We start from the raw sequence: 20,397 nt of genomic DNA on the forward strand, positions 1-20,397 counted from the left end.
TTGTACAATCATAATCTTGTCTGTGTGCACCCCCCTTTCTGAGGTGTGAATCCAGTCTGCGTGTGTTCTGCGGAGTTCTCCATTGCAGCTGTCTGCCTGCCCAGCTTGTGGTGGGGCAGCTGTCATGGGCACATGGCCCTGGCTTGAGGCGTTAATCGCACTGCCTGCCCCGGGAGCAGGCACATGCTAGGGCAGTGGGTCCTCACTCTTATCTGCAGCCTCAGGACCCCACGTGCCATGTGGCAAAGACGGCCCGGCCGTGCAGTGCTCAGCCACTTGCTTGTGGCCTGTGATGCACAGGTTCCAGCCAGAAAGGGGGACAGTGTCTCCACCATGTGCTGACAGGGGAGGTGGGGGCAGGGGTAGGCAGCCGCTGAGCACCAGCCACCCTCCCTGACGTCTCTCCTGCTCTCCAGATGACGCTTTCATCAATCCCCACCTGGCCAAGATCTTTGAGCGTGTGAGGCAGAGTGCTGACTTCATGCCGCTCAAACAGATGTTGGTAAGATGGCCTGTGGGGACCTGGATCTGTCATCAGGGCCACTCCTTCCTTTTTTCCTGAGGCAGCTTGTGCGAGGAAGTGGGGTGTGGGTGCATCCTGGGGTGTCCCCAGACAGCTAGGCAGTGCTCACGGCCCCTTCTTGGCCCTTGTTCCAGAAAACCCTCAACAATGACTTGGGCCCCAACTGGCGGGACAAGCTGGAGTACTTCGAGGAACGACCCTTTGCAGCAGCCTCCATCGGGCAGGTGCACCTGGCCCGCATGAAGGGTGGCCGAGAGGTGGCCATGAAGATCCAAGTGGGTGCCTCCTTGTGTTGGTGGGGGCAGCAGAGGGCAGAGCTCAGGTCCTGAGCACAGGGTGGGAAACTGGGGTCCCGCCACACCCCAGCATTCTCTCCTTGTTCTCTCAGCCTGCAGCAGTGGATGCTGATGTGCGGAGGGGGTGGCCCTGAGTGGGTAGCTGCTCTTAGGGGGCTGTGGGGTAGATCACGACAGCTGCACTAGGTCTTAGCTCTGAATGGCCTGGTGTACTGCTCAGCCTGGGCTGACTCTTCTCCCTGTGCCGCAGTACCCTGGTGTGGCTCAGAGCATCAACAGTGATGTCAACAACCTCATGGCTGTGCTGAACATGAGCAACATGCTGCCAGAAGGTCTGAGGCCATCCCAGGCACTGGGGCAGAGGGAGCTGCAGGCTCTGGAAGGGGGGCCCTTGTGACGCCCCCTTCCCCTCGCCTTTCTGGCCAGGCCTGTTCCCTGAGCACCTGATAGATGTGCTGCGGCGGGAGCTGGCCCTGGAGTGTGACTACCAGCGGGAGGCTGCCTGCGCCAAGAAGTTCAGGTATGGCTCCTAGCTGGGCCCCCGCCTGCGGTTCCCACAAAGGAGACAGGAGGGACACCCGTGAGGGTGACTGTCCTCTAGTGCTAAGGGGTGGGCTCTGCTGTATCCTGGGCCCCGTCTATGCTGCCCAGGGGCAGAGCTCTGCTTGGTGGGTGGCCCTGCTGGGGAAGGCTATGAGGCTCTGGAGCCAGGACATGACCTCCCACCTTGCCCAGGGAGCTGCTGAAGGACCACCCCTTCTTCTACGTGCCTGAGATTGTGGATGAGCTGTGCAGCCCCCACGTGCTGACCACAGAGCTGGTGTCCGGCTTCCCCTTGGACCAGGCTGAAGGGCTGAGTCAGGAGATTCGGAACGAGGTGTGTGTGGGCTCCCTGAGCTTTTCTGGTGAACTGTGAATAATGGCTTTGAAACCCTGAGGCACCTGGACAGAGTGGAGGTGGGAGAGGAGAGTCGGGGATCTGCCTTGCCCCAGGTCACCAAATTGCCTGGTATGTGTTCCTAGATCTGCTACAACATCCTGGTACTGTGCCTGAGAGAGCTGTTTGAGTTCCACTTCATGCAGACAGATCCCAACTGGTCCAACTTCTTCTATGACCCTCAGCAGCACAAGGTAAGTTCCTGGTGGGACCCTGGGGCCCCGTCCTGCCCTGTCACCAGCTTTGGGGGTTGGGGCTTCAGGATCCTGAAGATAGCACTGCTCTTTTGCCCCTACTTCTCCTGGTGCCTCCCACCCCTAGGTAGCTCTTTTGGACTTCGGGGCAACGCGGGAATATGACAGATCCTTCACTGATGTCTATATCCAGGTGAGGGTGCTCCTGAGGCCGGAACACAGTCTGCCAGAGGAGTGAGGGGAGGGACAGTGACCAGACTCCTGCTCAGGGGGGTCGGGTACTGGTGATGGGGCAGGCCCAGCTCTGACCTGCTGGGCCCTCGGGAGCACGTGTTCTCAAGCTGCCCCGTGCCTTGCTGTGCCTCTGCGCAGATCATCAGGGCTGCTGCCGACCGGGACAGGGAGACCGTGCTGAAGAAGTCCATAGAGATGAAGTTCCTCACTGGCTACGAGGTCAAGGTGGGTGGCTCGCTGATCCCTCTGGAGTCCGGGCCTCGGCCCATAGCCGTCAGAAAGCTGGTCCTCTGGCTGCACGAATAGGGTGTGCTCCAGCTGGAGGGACTCTGACCTGGACAGAGGGGCTCGGTCTTTGTTCCTGTCACCTAGAAATAAGGAGGCTGCATTTTCTTCCCCGTGAGACTGGGGAAGGGGCGATCTAGGTCAAGGTGACCTAGGTGAGTGGGGCCCACCACTCAATCTAGTGTCTCAATCTCCTATCTGTACTCCATTTACAGCTTGTATGTTTACATTTTACAGCCACTGTACTTGGTAAGTGGGAGCTTCCTACTTTCAGCTTGCCTTAATTTCTGGCTCTCAGGCTGCCTGGGCTGGGGCTGCCGCAGTGGGCTTGCTCCTCTTGGTGGCTCCTGATCCGCATCGCACTCTGTGTGGGCAAGCCTGCAGCCCTGCCCTCCCTGACCCAGCAGATGCCCCTAACTGTCCTGAGCCGCCCCCAGGCTCAGACCTACACATTCTCATTTTTGCCAGAAGAGTTTACTGAAAAATTTTAGCCTAAGCAGGGCTCTCACCTGCTCCCTGCTGGTTTAAGGTGAACAGAGTTTATGTAGCTCCTGATACACAGAGGCTTAGCGACATTCCCACCCACCTTCTTCCTACGTTTTTTCCCTTCTAATTTTTACAGTGGCACATTTTTGTTTCACTTGGCAATCATGGCTTAGCACCCCACAGATAAAGGTATCAACACAGAGCAAGTAGGAAAAAAACCCAACCATTTACTAGTCCTTGGCAGTGTAGACAAAGGCTGTGAACAGTAACCAAATCCCAGCAGGGCAGACTCGCTCATTTTTTTTCTCACCCTGAGTATTAGTTACCACAGATCCAGAATTTGTCTTTTGGGGACTGGCTCATTTCACTAGGCATATGGTTTCCAGTTGGATCCACTAAGTTGCAAGAGACAGATTGTTTTTTTATGGGTGTGCAGTAGTGCTCAGTGCATGTCATACCATCACATTTGCTTCATCCAGGTGTCTGGCGGGCAATGCAGTTTCAGATCACTCCCATATGCTGATTTGATTTCATCTGGATAAATTCCTGGGAGGGTTACTGTTCTTTTTGTCCAATAGCCAAATTGACTTTATTTTCCTGCCCACCCCCCCAGGAGTTTATGCTCCTGTTATTAGTTAAATCTAGTTAGAAACACACCACACACTTACCCTAGCAGCCTCATGGGCTCCTTGGCAGAGCTGTGAGAACTGTGCCCAGTGCCCTGGTACGCACCAGCGCTCTGGATCTTGCTGCTGTTCACTCTTGCTCTCTCCCTCCAAGGCCATGGAAGATGCCCACCTGGACGCCATTCTCATCTTGGGGGAGGCCTTCGCCTCGGACGAACCCTTTGATTTTGGTACCCAGAGCACCACCGAGAAGATCCACAACCTGATTCCCATCATGCTGAAGCACCGTCTCATCCCACCCCCAGAAGAGACCTACTCCCTGCACAGGAAGATGGGAGGCTCCTTCCTCATCTGCTCCAAGCTGAAGGCCCGCTTCCCCTGCAAAGCCATGTTTGAGGAGGCTTACAGCAACTACTGCAGGAGGCAGGCAGAACAGCAGTAGTTTGGGGCCACGGCTGCAGGCTGTCCCCTACACGAAGCTCAATCTGAGAGGTGGTGGTACAGATGCCAACTCTGAGCCCTGTGGCCCAGCACGAAAGGGAGGCAGGTGTCGTGGAGCCCCTAGTGCCAGGGATAAACACGGCTTTCACTGCGAAGTGGCTGTCAGGTAACAAGTATAAGAACGACAGTGAAATTCCACTATCTCAACACGCCCCTTCCTTGGCACTGTAGGTAAGAAAGCAGTTTTCTTTTTCCTAAAGTGAATGTTAACCAGGGTTAAGAGTACTGACTCCTTCATCTCTGCCACCAACACCAAAACCAGAGAAACCTTTTTGGATTTTCTCAGCTGTGCAGTGTGAGGTCTGTGTGTGTTTTCAGAAAGCATTTGTGGTCTGCCCCTCTGCCCAGCCTGTGTAGTCTGGAGCTGGCAAGAGGTGCTGCTGCTTGACCACGGACCAGCCAGGACCGCTCTGGCTGGACCTTACCCTTGGAAAACGGAAGCTGCCCTCTGCATCATGGTGGGGGAGGCATGGTGAGGGACAACCCTGCCTGTCCCCCCTGCAGGACCTTGCAGAGGACAAGTGTCACTGCTTACACTGGAGGGTCAGCACAGGCTCTGGGTTTTTGTATGAGTCTTGTAATGATCTAATTTACATTGTTTCTGTTCAATAAAAAAGTGCCTGTGAAAGTGCTTACTGATAGTACTGTTTTCTGGAGGATGGTGATGACCATGGTGTCCCTGCTCTCCCTGAGGGGATCCCAGGCCTGTGGGAAGACAGTGACAACCGACAGCAGGGACAGGGCTCACCCAGTCAAACCCACTTTCAAGGTCAGCTCAGCTAAGAACCACTACCTGAACTTTGCTGGGGCCCTTCCTGCAGGCCTGTGAGCACCTCTGCACGTCCAGAGAGCACAGCAGCTGCCAACAGGCCCTCACATACGTTCTAGCAGGTAGGGTTCTCAGAAGGCTGGCTTTCTCAAGTCTGGGACTGCTGAGTAGGAGAGGGCTGGGCCCTGAACAGGAAGTAGAGGTCTGGGTGGTCTGCAGAGGCAACCTGGTCTGCACTGGCTCCGAGTATCCCCTGTGGTCTGCATGTGTGCAGGCTGTCACAGCACAGACCCCCTGTGCAGTGAGCCACCGGCAGAGCCCGGCCAGCTGCACTGGGGCTCCCACAGCCTCTTCTCAACCCAGCTGAAGTGGCAGCAAGGAAAGGAAAGAATAGAGCAGCAAGTATTTGCTTTCTGAAGAACCACCGGCCATGCCTCTTTGTGGACAAGAGGAATATTCCAAGGGTGTGTAAACTACACCCCAGTCAGCCAGACAGCCTTTAACAGTCCTTGCACTGTGGGTTATTAAGGCTTGTGACTGGGCTGTATCTTTGGGTGTCCAACAGCAGTGAAGAGCTGGACACATTGGAGCACAGTGTTTTTGTTTTGTTTTTTTTTTTTTTTTTTACTGTGAACACTGGTGATCAATGACAAAATAGAGGCTAGGCATTTTTCTAAGTATTAAATGTATTAAATGTATTAACTCCAGACAGAGTGGGCATTTGATAGAGGAAATAACAGGCTTGGATGCTCAGCAGCGTGCCAGGAGGCAGGTTCTATATGGTGGGACCAGGATCTAGGAATGCTGTCTTAGAGTTCAGGCCAATACTAGTCTATATTGAAGACGGGCCAGCTAGGCTGCAGGGGCTTGATGCAGCCTTGTGCATCCTGGATGGTTCACGCCCATTTGGGCTGTCTCAGATCACAAGAGAGCAGCAGAGTGCACAGCTGCACCAGAGACTGTGGCAGGAGCTCCCAAGGCCAGACAGCTACTGGCTAACCTCTCACAGAAAAGCTTAGCAAGCCCAGCTCAAACACTGTAGCTGCTACCTCCAAAGCAAGCACACACTGTATCAAAGTAACCAGCACTTCCTCCCTTCCATGAGTCCTGGGAAAGTATGTGGAGTAACTAAAGAGCTGCAGCCCTGGCTAACACATTCCTTTGTTAAGATCCTCCCTCTTCGTGCCTGTGCCCCTTCTGAGGTCACAAAAATAGTACCTCTTGTTCTAAGTGGATACTGACTCTGCTCTAAGCATTCTCCAACCAAACTGCTGGACGTGGATACTGTTGGAGCCATACAGCAGACCTCATGTGGACACAGATTGGTCTTACAGACTGAATGTTAGGCAAGTTTTGACCAGAAAAGCGAGTAGAAAATTTGAGAGTTTAATCTCATTCTTACCTGAGCTACTAGCAAAGCAGTAGTAGACTGAGCCACCGGGTCAGGGCAAGCTAACCCCAGGTCCTCCAGTGGCCGCGAGGAGACCTGCAGGAAGAGCACACTTGCAGAAGGCGGGTCGAACAGACAGCAACAGTCAGTCACGCTGGCAGAGAAAAAAAAAACGAACTACTCAAGGCTAATAGTTCCCTGTTTTATTGCAATACATCAAAGTCTGGTTAATATTAAGTGATAACAACAAAATATTGGCAAAGAATCTTATGACATGTCTTACTATCCCACTTTAAATATTTCTGTGCAAAAGAATTCACATCATCGTTTGGTAGCAGAGATCTATCTCTTAAGTTCTCTAAGATTAAGGGCATAAATTCAAACAAAATAAAGTGATAAGGAGGCTAGAGTAGCATCTTTACCTCGTCCATACACACATTTGTCAGCATTAAATTCTAAACAAAAAATGATTACACCTAGGCCATGCAAAACTGTACAATATTACAAGAAAAAAAAAACCCCTAAAAATTTTATAAAATAAATGAAATTACACTATCAAATAAAAAAGCAGGTTATTTTGTTCATGAGATTTCTAGGTCGGTCTGTTTTAGCCTGTCCTGGGCAGTGCCAGGGGTGGAAGGGATGTGTCCGGCAGGCCCACCCGGGCAGCAGCACTCCCACTGGGGCAGAGCCCCCCTTACCTAGCTGGACTCCTCGGAGGACTCGAGACTTGAGCAGTAACTAAAGTCATGGCTAGGAGAAAGGGTTTAAAATGGGCTCAATTAAAAAAACCACACAGCTTATCAAACTCAGGGGCTGGCCCAGGGAGAGGTGAAGGAGTCAAGTGCCCAGTTAGGTCCCTGGCAGACCTGCCTGCTGGGAAAGTCTGATGTGTACATGAGGGTTGAGCTGTTGAGGAGCCTCAGGCTGGAGAGTGAGGCGGAAGCCTCAGGCAGGCCCGTGCAGCCAGGCCATGGCAGCGCCCGTGACCACCACCAAGGCCGGCCAGGGGCCCTGCTGCATCTGGCAGCTTAGCATGTCCACTCACCGTCACTGTTCAGTGCTGAGAGCCCACACCAACGCCACTGGTTTTTCTCAGAAATGGAAGTGAACACTAGATAACATGATTCTAATCATCAGGAAGGAGAAGGGCTGAGAGCCAACCAGGAATAGACAGGAATTTCAGATTCATTCTTGAAGACTGGGAACAAAAATTGATTGGAAAACTAAATAGGCTCTTTTTAAGTTTTATTTTATAGCCTTAGAGCTGTGCTTTCAGGAAAAGAACATCAATCACTATGTGTAAGAGTGTATAAACTGAGTGTGTAAAAAAATAACTAAAAAAGTAAAATTGGCTTTAGCCATTACTGGACAAAGAGGAAGGCTTTTGTTTTTGGCAAAAAACAAATACATGTATTTGTGTAGGTACTTGAAAAAAATCTTACACCCCCCAAAGCACATGACAAGATCCGTCAATTTCAAGGGTGGACAGCGAACTGGCTGGACAGAGCGAGCACCGGACAACAACAAACCATGCCAGAACTGGCTCCAAATGCACTTTCTTTTTACTGAGAAATTAGTCCCAGCTGTCATTTATATTAAAAACAAAAAATCCCACAGAAAAAACAAAGCCTGATTTCACACAGTGATAAAAATACCTTTTCTGTGATCTTTGTTACTGACCCCTTAGAATCATCCTTTAATTTCCTGTTTCCCTGCACCCTGTTCCCTGGCTTTTCAAATTATGCTTCTGAGAAGCTTCTGAAGGTGAGTCATCTTAGCTAAGGGTTTTTAAGATAAGCCCAGGAGGTTACCATGTTCTTGAGATTTCCTCTTAATGATTTTCTTGGCAGTGCTTCTCCCCCAATCTCAACATACCTGCGATACTCGCTGCCTGCCTGGCCAGCCTGGTCAGCCTGGCCACCAGGATGAGGCTTTGGGGGGCACTGTCATCTGGGAGCAACTCACTAGAGCTGAGCCTAGGGTAGAGTTGTACTTAGACTGTAAAAGCACCACAGGCAACAAAAAAATCACAGTTAATCAAAGCTACAAACTAATGGCTTAGTGTGAAGTCCTATTAATCTTGGCCAGGGTCTGTCCCGCTCTTCCCGGGAGAAAGGAGAAAGGAAGAGAGAACAGGGAGAGCAGTGAGGAAGAGGAGGAGGAGATGATGAGGTCATAAGCTACTGGTGCTGGCTGGCTAGTTTAGTGCTTTATATTTGGATGTATATCTATACTTTTACATGACCCTTCTTTTCCAAAACAAAAAGACCCAAGATTTTGGAGATTAGCACTATTTAGTGTTGTTATATTTCAAAATAAAAACAGAGCTAAGCCAGCCAGCACCAAATCTAGAATGCATAAGGTAAAAGCTGTTCTTTAAAATTCCCTATTAAAAGGACTTGCACTATCTTCTAACAGGATCCTTCTCCCTCCCCAGAGCTCAGTGACCTCCGTGAAGTAGCAGGAAGCTGGGTATGGGCTCAGGTCCTGCAGTGTGGCAGGCTTGCTAACTAATGCAGGCCAGGGGCAGGAAGGGAGATGACAGGGCTTGGACACTGACAGCAAGGGGACAAACACAGAAGTATTATGATTGTAGCTCAATTTAAAGGCAAAAGGAGAAAACATGGTTTCCATTTTTGGGGGAAAACAGATGAAAAGCAAAAGACAGATTCTCTTTACTTCCATGAGATAAATTTTATTTTTTCTTGTTCTACTCATGTGTTTAACTGGTGAAATGACTATAGGAATAAGTACTTCTGGCTCTGCATCTCATTTCCTTATGGCAATTAAAACAGTAGGAATTCAAATGGAATTACAGTGACCTAGGAAGAATCCAATCAAAATGGCCATGCTGGGCTAACTCCCTGCCAGTGCACTGGGGCCAGTCACATCCATTCTCCAGTGGCTGCGGGAAGGAATATTTGGTTAAGGCTGTTCAAGTCCATGCTTTTGAGGTTTTATATTATTTGGTACCGAAAGCCCCCTTTTCCCAGGCTTTTGTGAGGAGGCGCACAGCCACTCTCAACCAAGCAGGCTGCTCCTTGGAAGCCTACTCTAAGCCTCCAAATGGCCACCTCACTGTAAACTGGGAGGTACGGGGTTAGCCCAGGAAAAAAGCACTTGGATCTTTTAAAGGGCCTTCAGAAGCTGTGACAATCTGTAGACTGTGAAACAGACTGGATCAGAAGGTGACAGGATCGTATTTTTACATTCATTTGCACAGGATATAATGTAGTAAGAAACAAGAAATGTGGTTCAAATTCTTCCCACCAGAAAAAGAAATGTCTTGGGTACAGGTGAGTTTACCTTTAGATGCCACTATTGATGTGGCTTTAACACATTCAAACTTTGGTTCCTGGGTGGGCCTGTAAACCAGAGAACCCCAAGTCCGCAGGCTTCCGGCACCTCAACATGCCGAGGGTGGAGACCAGGGCACTAAGCAGACTGCATTCTTTCTTCTCCCTCTATCAGCACCAGCTAAGGCCCTGCGACCCTTGACCTTACTAAGCTGGGAAACAGATAAGGAACACATTTTTTTTTAAATTAATGATCTCTTTCTCATATATGCACCATCTTTCATTGAATACAAGATGCTTCTTTTGCTATATACATTCAGTATTTAACTTCTACATTTATGTATTTATTTAAACTCTGTACTGTAGTAAAATATGCATTGTTTTAATTCATAAGGACTTCCCGGCAACACTCAGGTGACACACAGTGCCGTCCCAGGGATGGTCCGCCCTTAGGGCGCCGAGAAATCCATGGGTTGTCTCAGGACTAAAGTGAGGCTCTACTGTGAAACAAAACCTGTCTAATCTTATTCTTATCATTTACACTTGTGTGATCTGTCTATTTAAGCTACCTTTTGAGGGAAAGGTAAAATATTACTGAAAGCAACTCTAAGGGAATGAATGGAATGAAACAATATTGATCTAAGCTGCTTAAAGAAAGTCTGCTTTTGTTGCTGCTGTTAGGCTGGGGTATGGATCTGTGAGGCGTGTTGCCAGAACCCGAGTCCCTACCCTGCTACTGCCACCCATCCCTGGTCATTTTCGGGCTTTAGGCCAAGGTGGAGAGAAGAAACGAAAAGGAGAAGAGCTGAGTGGAGAGGAGCCGGCAGCCAGAGCCACCCTGGTCCAAGTGCTAAAGCAGCTCACGGGTCCCAGCTCCCACGGTCGGTGCTCTCCAGAGACAGGCTCTTGGTCTTTCGGGGTGAAACTGGGCTTGGGGGGCTGCTTAGGTTGGAACTGTTGGAAGCTGTGGAATGCCTTGGAGAATCAGAGTCCTGTAAGGCCCAAAATAAAACATTAAGTCAAAGGAGTGAAAGGGTCCCCTCCAGCCACTGGGACCAAAGAACAGATGGGACTCCATTGTTAGCAAAAGCCCCTTTGGAGAACAAAGAGGAAGTGACAAGTGCTTTCTGCTGGCCTCTAGAGTTCATACAGAAGCCACTGGTGTCTGTGCACCTCTGGGGAAACTGCAGAAGTGGCCCTATTGCTCTCATTGCTCCAATGGTGAGTAAACACTGACACACACCCCTCCCCCGCCTCCAGGCTAATCTCAAGGTGGTGGAATTACTTAGGTAAAAGCCTGGTCTTCTGATACATACTGTCCCCCAACCTGTCTCTAGGTATCCCTGCAACCCCACACTCCCATCCCTCACCTCTCCATCATAGTCCCTTGCTGGTGTGTCACTTCCTTGGTCCATGCCTCCGGAAGACAGAGAGCCCTCTGATGGGGATGGCATGGGCTGTCGCTTTGCGTTGTAGCTTCCGCCAGAGAATTCCCGCTTTAATGCACTGCCGTTCTGAGCAGATGACCCTATGGTACAACAATTAGGCAAACTTCACATGTTCAGAGGAGGCCCATTCCTTAACAAGTCCCTGGCTGCAGAGACAACCTGCCATCCTGCTCGTGCCCTGAAGGGAATGATATTCAACAAGCTCCACCTGTCAATCTTGCCCAGTCATTCTTGCTGATCTCAGTCCATGGGGAACTCTGAGTAGGCCACATGCTCCGGATGGTGCAGCTGGCCCAGCCTTGCTTGCTAACAGTTCTCACTCAACCAGTTCTATCTCTTCCCACCCCCTGGGGTTCCCATGCTGTTTTCAGCCCTCTTTTCTGGAACTTATAAACATGTGCCTGCCATCCTCCTAACAGATATGGTGTCTGCCTCTCCAGGACCTAGCTCAGGATATGGCATATAGCAGGCTCAAAATAGGTGTGCTTAATGAGGGAGGTGGAAGGAAGTATGCTGCCTGACAAACTTAGAGCTTTTAGAAACACACACACACCCACACACACACGAAATATTAAGAAGCACTTTCACTTTACAGGGCAAAAAGGCTACCATACAAAAATGAAGCTGAGTCTCTTCCAAATCATACACTATTTTGATTTTAGAGTTGCACAACGGGGTACATAACATCCATACAAATGAAAAAAAAGCTTGGAAATAACGAGGACATTGTTAGTACCACTTTAATACTCTCAGTATTCTTCAGCTTCTATTTTTAAAAAAGAACCTTGAAATCTATGTACAATTTGTTCCTAGTATGCATTTTCTATGAAATCTGAAGATCGTTCATGTGCAAGGACTCTAATTTTGTTTGTATTAAAACTCTTTAGGTTTTTCATGGACTTTGTAAGGTATTGTCATTCAGCTCTAAGACACACATTGTGACTGAGTCAACTCCTGATTTAACAAATCTCAATTTTTAAAAAATATTAAGAATTCAACAAAATCACCAAAGTCTTTTAAATCAGTTAACTAATGATCACCAACACAGAAGTGTCCATATGTAAGTGAAGTGAACATGAGTCTGCTTAGTAGACTGTATCCTCAGTAATGCCCCCTCCACCGCCTTCTCTCCTGTTTCTTGACTAATTCCTTGGCTTCAGAGACACGATGGCATTTTCCTGACTGACCATAGAGGCCAGCAATGTTGGCAGTATATTGGGATAATTGCAGAACTGGCTCTATAGCACGTATGAAAAATGCCTGGGCCCTATCCTGTATCAATTACAGAATTTGATTTAACTTAAAATATTTTTAAAAACCATTTACTATATTTGAAAGGTACACAGACAGAAATCTCCCATCCACTGGTCTATCTGTCAAATGCCTAGAAGTGTCAAGGCTGGGCAAGGCTGAAGCCAAGATCCAGGAACTCAAACTGGATCTCCCTTGGGGGTGACAGAGACCCCAGGGTGTGCATTAGAGTGGGAAGCTGGAATGCAGAGCAGAGTTAGGACGCTGTCCCATATGCACACTGGTTCGTGTCCAAGCTGTACCACTTCCCTTCCAGTTCTATGCTTGTGGCCTGGGAAAGCAGTAAAGATGGCCCAAAGTCTTGGGACCCTGCACCCCATGGGAGATCTTTAAGAAGCTCCTGGCTCCTGGCTTCAGATCAGCTCAGCTTTGGTCATTGCAGCCACTTGGGAAGTGAACCAGTGGAAGGAAAATCTTTCTGTATTTCCTTCTCTATATATATCTGCCTTTCTAATAAAAACAAATCAATCTTAAAAATAAAAAGCTCGGGCCCGGCACGGTGGCGCAAGTGGTTAAGGTCCTCGCCTTGCACGCCCGGGATCCCATATGGGCGCCGGTTCTAATCCCGGCAGCACCGCTTCCCATCCAGCTCCCTGCCTGTGGCCTGGGAAAGCAGTCGAGGATGGCCCAAAGGTTTGGGACCCTGCACCTGCGTGGGAGACCCAGAAGAGGTTCCTGGCTTTGGATCGGCATAGCATCGGCTGTTGCGCTCACTTGGGGAGTGAATCATTGGATGGAAGATCTTCCTCTCTGTCTCTCCTCTCTGTATATCCGCCTTTCCAATAAAAAAAAATAATAAAAATAAATCTTTAAAAAAAAATAAAAAGCTCTTCTGATGATCTTCGAATTCAAACTGGGTTGAGAACTAACACACTGATTTAATATCCTTCCTTCCACATTCCACCTCCCATCATCCAGTTTCTAGACACAGTTGTTTGCTAGACAAGCACAGGTTTTCACTGATTAGTGTTTCTTTGAAAATGTACTCTACTTTTTTGATGTGGCTCTTCTGTTTCCTTGGAATATAACTTAATTGAAGGCATAGGTCATTTTTATTTGATTTTCCTTCCAAGTCCATGCTTAAATGCAGTGCTCAGATTAACAAAAAAGTATGTTATTTAAAAGTTTTGCTATTCTAAATAGAAAACCCAAACTTCAAGAGACTTCTGTGATTTTCCTGATAATTGTATGACTTCTAGTCAGTCATTTTGTTTGAGTTTTAGTCTATTTATGGGGACTTTTGGGGAACAAATGAACACTGAATCCATGAGGAATCAAACACAAGACAGAAGGTAATTGAAGGGGTTTGCACTGTGTTTTATACATTCATTTACACTGTCATGTTTGCTCCATTCTGGTATTCATCTGTAGATACAAAATTTAATCCAGAAAATTTAATCTCACTCACTCCAGTACTTTATATTTTGAACATTTAAAAAAATTTCAAGAGTCTCCTTTCAACCATCACTTCAATCTCAAAAAAAAAAAAAAAAGTTCAGGTGGGCTGTTTTGATTAAATAGTACAAGAAGTCCAGGAAAATGACAATGATAGTCTCAGTATGAGACCACCTGCTTAAGCTAGTCCCTTCTGTGGTGTTAGATGGCAGTTCTGGAGATGGGGCGTGTGACCTTGAGAAGCTGCTGTGAGCCCATCCTCCAGTGGACTAGAGGGTGGTTGAAACCACTATTTCATCTGACTTCACATCATGTGTCCATGTGTGGTGTGGAAGATCCCTTGCTTCTCACTGTAGATAATGACAACACTTTCTCCTGTCTCACTCTCTCTCTGGACTGTTCTTGGAGCAAGTAGGATGCATTTCCATAACAAATAATCCCTGGCATTCTTGGAATGGTCTTTCCTAAAAAGGCCAAGTTTGATGAACATATTCAGGCCTTGATAGGAATGCATGGGTAACTCTAGTAGTTTGCATATGGACACAGCAACCATAGGACCATTTCAGTTCTAAGATCTCTGTGCAACAGGTCTTACTTCACCTTGCTTTCCAAGTTCCTTGATCTGACACATACCTCACCCACTTCCTTTTTTATTACTCCCTCACTAATATCACAGCCCACTAGCCTTCTTCTAGTTAATCACATATGATTCCACCCCTAGGGAGAGGATGAGATTTTCCTTATTTTAGGTGGAAATTTATCCCCAATAGCTATTAATTATTATTCTCTACTATTGTACTCTGTTGATTTCCTTCACAATTACGACCTGTAATCCTTTCTGTGTACCGAATAGACTGTGTGCTCTAGAAAGACTCCAGGATTATTTCTTAGCCAGACACTTATGCTTACTAGGCATTTTAACATGGTCTGAGATCTCGTAGTCATGTGGGCATGCACTGAGCATGTCCAAGTGAAGAGCATGCCACCCAGGGGACCAGCTGGGAAGCAGCCCCGCTTACTTACTTGCTGAGAGGCCACTACTCGCACTCATGGAACGACCTGGCTCAGGGCGGGACTTGGTGATAGACGGAATACTGACTGAGCCACTGAATACTGCCCGATTTTCCTGAGGCCGAGGGTTCTAAAAGCAAAAGAGAAGACAATGTTGTTCAGCCAGAAAAAAGGATTTTTCTGCAGAGAAGTTTATTTTTCACTGCAATTCTCAATAAATAAAATTCCATTTACCAGAATAATACAGAATAAGAAACACCAGATTATATAATTCTTACCATCCACAAAAGTGCCAAAACACCTTAATATGAAGCAAAGCAAATTTCCCTTCAATTAAGGGTAAGTATTTATCCTTATACTTAGTCGAATACTGACCAATGGATTTTTTGATTGTGAAGTAGTAAATGAAAGTTACATGGTTAGACTTGACAGTCAAGTGTAGAATTACGTGGATATTTGCAGACAATTGAAACAAAATTCTCATTTATATATGAGGTTTTTATTTGCTTATGCAATTCAACAGCTGAGTCAGTCTCAGTTGGAGTAAATTCAGTTAAAATTACATTCTTGTATGAGAATTGATATGATACCAAATGTGCCATTCACATTCATACTCTTGGTCACGAGGCATCTTTCATGGTTCACACACTCAGTTAATCTAGGGGCCAGTGGTACGGGGCAGATGAAGTCACTGTCTGCACCGCTGTCCTCCCATATGGGTGCCAGTTCCAGTCCCGGAAGTTCTGTTTCTGAACCCGCTCCCTGTTAATGGCCTGGGGAGAGCACTGGAAGATGGCCCAAGAACCTGGGCTCCTGCTGGACACCTGTGAGACCTAGAGGGAGTTCCTGGCCTGGTCTACCTCTGCCAATGCAACCATCTGAGGACCAAACTAGTATATGGAAGTCTTCTCTGTCTCTCCCTCTCTCAAACAAACAAATAAATGCCCCAAACAAAATCATGCTGCAACAACCGTAGCCTGGGTGAAGTTATTCACATTGGGAGCATTAGTCTGAATTTTCTCCATCTAACTGTTGAATAATTTTAGTGTCCTAGACATGAAAACAGACTTTGGAATGTTGTGTCAATTTCACACCTGTCCAGGAGACCAACAGAGGAAGGGGCAGACATGAGTTGTCTCAGTTGAGAGCTGAAGGCGTGCAGCCTTCTCAGGACAAAAAGCTGGGATTTAGGGCTGACAGAAGTCCAGAGGAGGGAAAGTATTTCAGCATGCTTCATAAATCCCATGCATCGTATATACCATATTATTAACCTCTCTTTTACCACTCACAATACCTTTGCCATGCATGGACATGGACCATTTTCTCATTTTCTGGTGCAAATGGTATGGATTTTTCATTTATAAACAGATTTACATATTCATTTGACAAACTTGTCTAGTTCTTATCAATATTCCTTTTATACTTTCATAGCCACAAATTGATGACAGTTTTTTTTTTTTTTAATGACAGCAATTCTACCAGCCCGTGGCGTTCACTTGAGACAGCCTCCTTTCTACTCTATCAGCTATTCAGCAAGTTAGTGGCTTGCAAGGGTAGGGAACCTTTTGACTGCCATGGGCCATTTGGATATTCATAACATTAATCATGCCCATAAAAAATCATCAGCTTAAAAGTCAGCCTGCAATAGATCTATCAGATCAAAAGTTCCTCCTTGTCAGAGAAGACCAGATGACTGTGTGGTCTTCTGACAGTCCATGGCCCTTCTGCTCCCTAATCCTGGAAGAAAGCCTGGATGGCTGTTGGTGAGCAGAGGCCATGGAAGGGAAATATCATGAACAGGCTCCCTAACAGGAGGTCATGGGTTGTTCAAGGCTGAGACTGTTTCCTCAGTTTTATTATGCAGATAACACCTGTTCAAAGTGCTCTCCTAAGGAGTAAGTATGTCTTAGAAAGAAGGCCTATAGCCCAGTCTCAGTAAATGCCTTTCTTCCCTTGCTCTAATAATGAGCTCACAGACATGTGCAATAAAGCTTTTCCACTGTTACAATTGAAACAGCAAATCTGAAATGAAGGCAATTACAAACTTTGGGTGCACTAAGGGAATATATAACTTTATCCTGAAAATATAACGAAAAGTCACATTAAAAAGTAGTTGAAAATTCAAGTTTTCTAACTTTTCCAAAGGATTGATTTGATAAGTAAAACCCATTAGTCTCACTTAATCAGAGTATCCTTTGATGAGACAGCTCTCTTATGCGTCACAGACCCACCTCACCACACCGTGTTTGTCTTTCCTACGCCAACAGAAAAACACAGCCATGACCACTGAAATACAGTCACTAACAAATGTATGTTATTTTTAAGTTCTAATAAACTCTTCATTTTTTCAAAAAGAATTGATCATATCATATCAGACCTTTCTCAAACACAACAAAAAGGTGGTGCTAAAATAGCTGGCTTATTTTAAACTGTTGGAATTCTTTAGCTCATTTTACTGTTCCAAAAGCAGTCCATCTTTTTCAATCACTTGGGGATCTGTAAATATCCTCTTTTTTGGCATCTTAGAGTTGACATTATATCAGAAAATTTTACCCGTATGCCTGTCACACACTAGTAATTACTGTTTGTGGTATGACTTGGGCTTGTTCAGGACTTATTCAATATCAATAAAATTTGAATGCTTTCCAAGTTTTCACAAGTGAAAAGATCTAAAAGCTTAAGCCATATTTTACATATTTCAGCAAATGTCCTTGTATTAGCCTAGAAAACTTGAGAAATACTATTTGTAGGCACGTGTGTGATTATTTACATTTCTATTTATCCTAGAAGCAGAGAGACTCTTACAGAGAGAGAGAAGGAGGGAGGGAGAGGGAGGGAAATAGAGGGAGGGAGGGGGAGAAGGAGTAGAGAGACACACAGAGAGAGGGAAAGAGGATAAAGGGAGGGAGGAGAGAGACAGGGAAGGAGATGGGGTGGAAGAAAGGGAGGGAGAAGGAAAAGAAGAGGTAGAGAGGGATAAAGAGGGGGGAAAGAGAGAGAAGAGATTGGGACTGGGCCAGGCTGAATGTAGTTGGGAGCCTGGAACCTAATCCAGGTCTCCCATGTGGTTGGCAGAGAAGCACCTACTTGCTCTCTCAGTCCCTGCACCAGTAGGAAGCTCAAGTGGGAGCCACAGTAGGTATTCATTCAGGCACTGCGGCATGGGGTGAGAGCATTTCAATTGGAATCTAACTGCTGGGCTAAAGACCTGCCCCATGTAGCTGTTTCTAACTTCTTTATTATTATTTGCTACTAACTACTACTAGGACAACACTAAGCTCCAGCAGCTAAAGCAGGTGCTGAGAAATGTTTGCTAAATAAAATATTTGGATAATACCTGAAATTCCAATTTTATCCTTTAGCTATGGGGATTAATTCAGATGGCAATGTAATTAATGAATTCCAACCACAATCCTTTCTGTAGTATACACAGTATTCTAATTCATATTAGTATTATGTATATTTTAAAGATTTTACAAAATGCATTTACTTGTATTTCTTGGGCAGAGTAACTTTCTCTGGTAATTGATTAATTAAATGGTTTCAAATTCTTCAAATAATCTGGTTTACATGCTAATAATTTCTTGGCTATAAAGTAGGCTGTAAAATAATACAGAATACAATGAAATTAATGCTATCATTTAAGACTTTGAGGCTAAAAACAAACAATAGTAAAAAATACTAGCATAGTTAAAAATATTTTTGGTTGTAACAGAAATCTAGAATTAGTTTCCATTTGCTACATTAATTGTGAAGTCTCAAAGGGAGGTTATGGTTTTGAATAATTTTGTAATATGAGCTTACTATGTGCATCTGAGACATCTAAGAAAAGGTTGGAAGTGAAACAAATTTAGGAGGATTAAACATAGTAATCAGGAAAATAACCAATAACATGATTGGAAACTTCCAAATTATACATTTTTGAAGAATCACATTTACTTAAAAGTTGGCTAGCTAGCTGGCCCCAAATTCAACCACTACCATTTTGGTTTACAGAACAAATTTGCAAAAATCCACGTAATTCTTAGTGTGTTATTTGTTTACCGCAAATGTTTTTCTTAATAAAATGAAATAATTTAAAATGGAAATAGTCAATGCTAGCAATTCAATATTCACACGCACAGGAGTAACCCTGTAAAACACAAGCAACATGTGTACAGCACAGCAAAGAAAAGCTCTTCAAAAGAGATGGGAATATCAGCTCTAAGATACTAATGTTGTTATTACTTTTCATAACAATTTTAAGATAAACTGAGGTTTCCTTTTCCATAAGATAAACCCACCCTAAAATAAATGGCAAAAATTAAACCTTATACACATAGTTACTTAGTATCACTGATTGCTGAAATAACAAGGGAATGACATACAGAAAAATGTTTTATAAAAAAAAAACCCAAGTCTATCATTAAGTAAATCAAAGTTAAATGTGATAAAGTAACATGAGATCTAAGCCCCAGATCATGTTCAACATTAAGGTAAAAATTCCATCGATGGAAAAACATTTTTTACTCAGAGATCATTAACTAAAACAATGCTCTTGTTATTTCTTGCAAGGAAAGTCCTGACCGCCTGTACAACACTCTTCTGGAATCTACTTCCGATATCTGTCATGAAGCAAACTCAGACTTATTTTATCACGGTTACTTCTATCCTGTCCATTAAGAGTCTTAGGTGACATTAAAGTTTAAGGATGTGGATATTTAAAACAATTCACAATAATTTTGTAATACAAATAATAAACTTTTCATGTTTTGGTTAATTTTCTTAATTAGAAAGTTACTATACATCTTCATAAAACAACCAGTGATACAAATTTTCTACATCAGAGGAAATTATGGGAAATGAGTTTGCATGGTGCACTCCAAATGTTATCTGCAAAACTAACTTCAGAAAATGTTCCCCTGAAGTTAGTTGCAGCATACAATCCTTGATGCAAATATGGACATTCAATTTTAACGGTCATCTGGTCTGCATCCCACTTCAAAGTCACTGGGTAACAAAGAGGAAATGCTGAACAGAAGGAACCGAGAGCAGATGCCATGGTCCTTCAGAATACAGCACGCTTTGTTTACTTAATCTTTTTGATTGTATTCTGGGTGAAGCAACATGTATATCAACAACTTAAAGATTAGTAAAATCTTTCTTATTTGGATATTTCTCTCTTTATTAGTATTATACACTTTGGAGATTTTTAACTTTTCCACAAGAAGAGTTTATTGGAGACAGAAGGTCTATGGATTAAAGTCTACCACAGACTTTAATCTCAATTAAATACAGAAGGAATCTCCAAATTGGCTTGGTTGTATTGTAGTTAGCTGCAAAAAATGCAGAAATTCTTTTTCTCTTTCTTCTTTCACTTTTTAAAAAACCAGAATAAAGATCCACTAGGGTCTATTTCTTATAATGGTATCTGTAATAAAAAATATGATGGGAAAATTTTTGAGTAAACATAGGATAAATTTATACCACATTTTCAAAAATGAAGATTGCAACCTTCCCTATTCCTCCATCTTTTTCCTCAAAAGGTGAAACAAAACAGAACTGGAAGAAAAAGGCCAGAGTGACAGCAGAAGTCTGGCTGAAGATGAAAAGGCCAACGGAAAACGTTCACAAAGTGGTACCACCTCAGAGGCATTACTTATTAGTCCAGGCAACAGGATTCTCGCACATGGTTAGTAGAAGTTAACACCTG

At 45.3% G+C, this 20,397-nt stretch overlaps 2 protein-coding genes across 12 annotated transcripts in view; one reads left to right on the plus strand and one right to left on the minus strand.

The window, feature by feature from the left end:
• The window catches only part of COQ8A (coenzyme Q8A), a 40,004-nt gene extending 35,154 nt beyond the window's left edge, over positions 1 to 4,850 (plus strand). Inside the window, exons 7-15 of the mRNA XM_040967968.1 lie at positions 417 to 502; positions 658 to 798; positions 1,070 to 1,151; positions 1,246 to 1,339; positions 1,555 to 1,696; positions 1,843 to 1,950; positions 2,078 to 2,143; positions 2,323 to 2,409; positions 3,736 to 4,850. Coding sequence (XP_040823902.1) covers positions 417 to 502; positions 658 to 798; positions 1,070 to 1,151; positions 1,246 to 1,339; positions 1,555 to 1,696; positions 1,843 to 1,950; positions 2,078 to 2,143; positions 2,323 to 2,409; positions 3,736 to 4,023 — 1,094 coding nt within the window. The 3' untranslated portion in view covers positions 4,024 to 4,850. The remainder of the gene's footprint in view (positions 1 to 416; positions 503 to 657; positions 799 to 1,069; positions 1,152 to 1,245; positions 1,340 to 1,554; positions 1,697 to 1,842; positions 1,951 to 2,077; positions 2,144 to 2,322; positions 2,410 to 3,735) is intronic.
• Positions 4,851 to 8,676: 3,826 nt separating this feature from the next.
• The window catches only part of CDC42BPA (CDC42 binding protein kinase alpha), a 237,525-nt gene continuing 225,804 nt past the window's right edge, over positions 8,677 to 20,397 (minus strand). For all 11 annotated transcript variants that reach the window (XM_040967883.1, XM_040967881.1, XM_040967882.1 and 8 more), the window contains 3 exons: positions 14,718 to 14,835; positions 10,911 to 11,068; positions 8,677 to 10,532 (listed from right to left, as the gene is read on the minus strand). In XM_040967883.1, the coding sequence (XP_040823817.1) occupies positions 10,401 to 10,532; positions 10,911 to 11,068; positions 14,718 to 14,835 (408 nt within the window). In that variant the 3' untranslated portion in view covers positions 8,677 to 10,400. The remainder of the gene's footprint in view (positions 10,533 to 10,910; positions 11,069 to 14,717; positions 14,836 to 20,397) is intronic.

This window comes from Ochotona curzoniae, unplaced genomic scaffold, assembly GCF_017591425.1.
Source record: "Ochotona curzoniae isolate NIBS_2020 unplaced genomic scaffold, NIBS_Ocur_1.0 scaffold_4683, whole genome shotgun sequence".
Taxonomy (NCBI): domain Eukaryota; kingdom Metazoa; phylum Chordata; class Mammalia; order Lagomorpha; family Ochotonidae; genus Ochotona; species Ochotona curzoniae.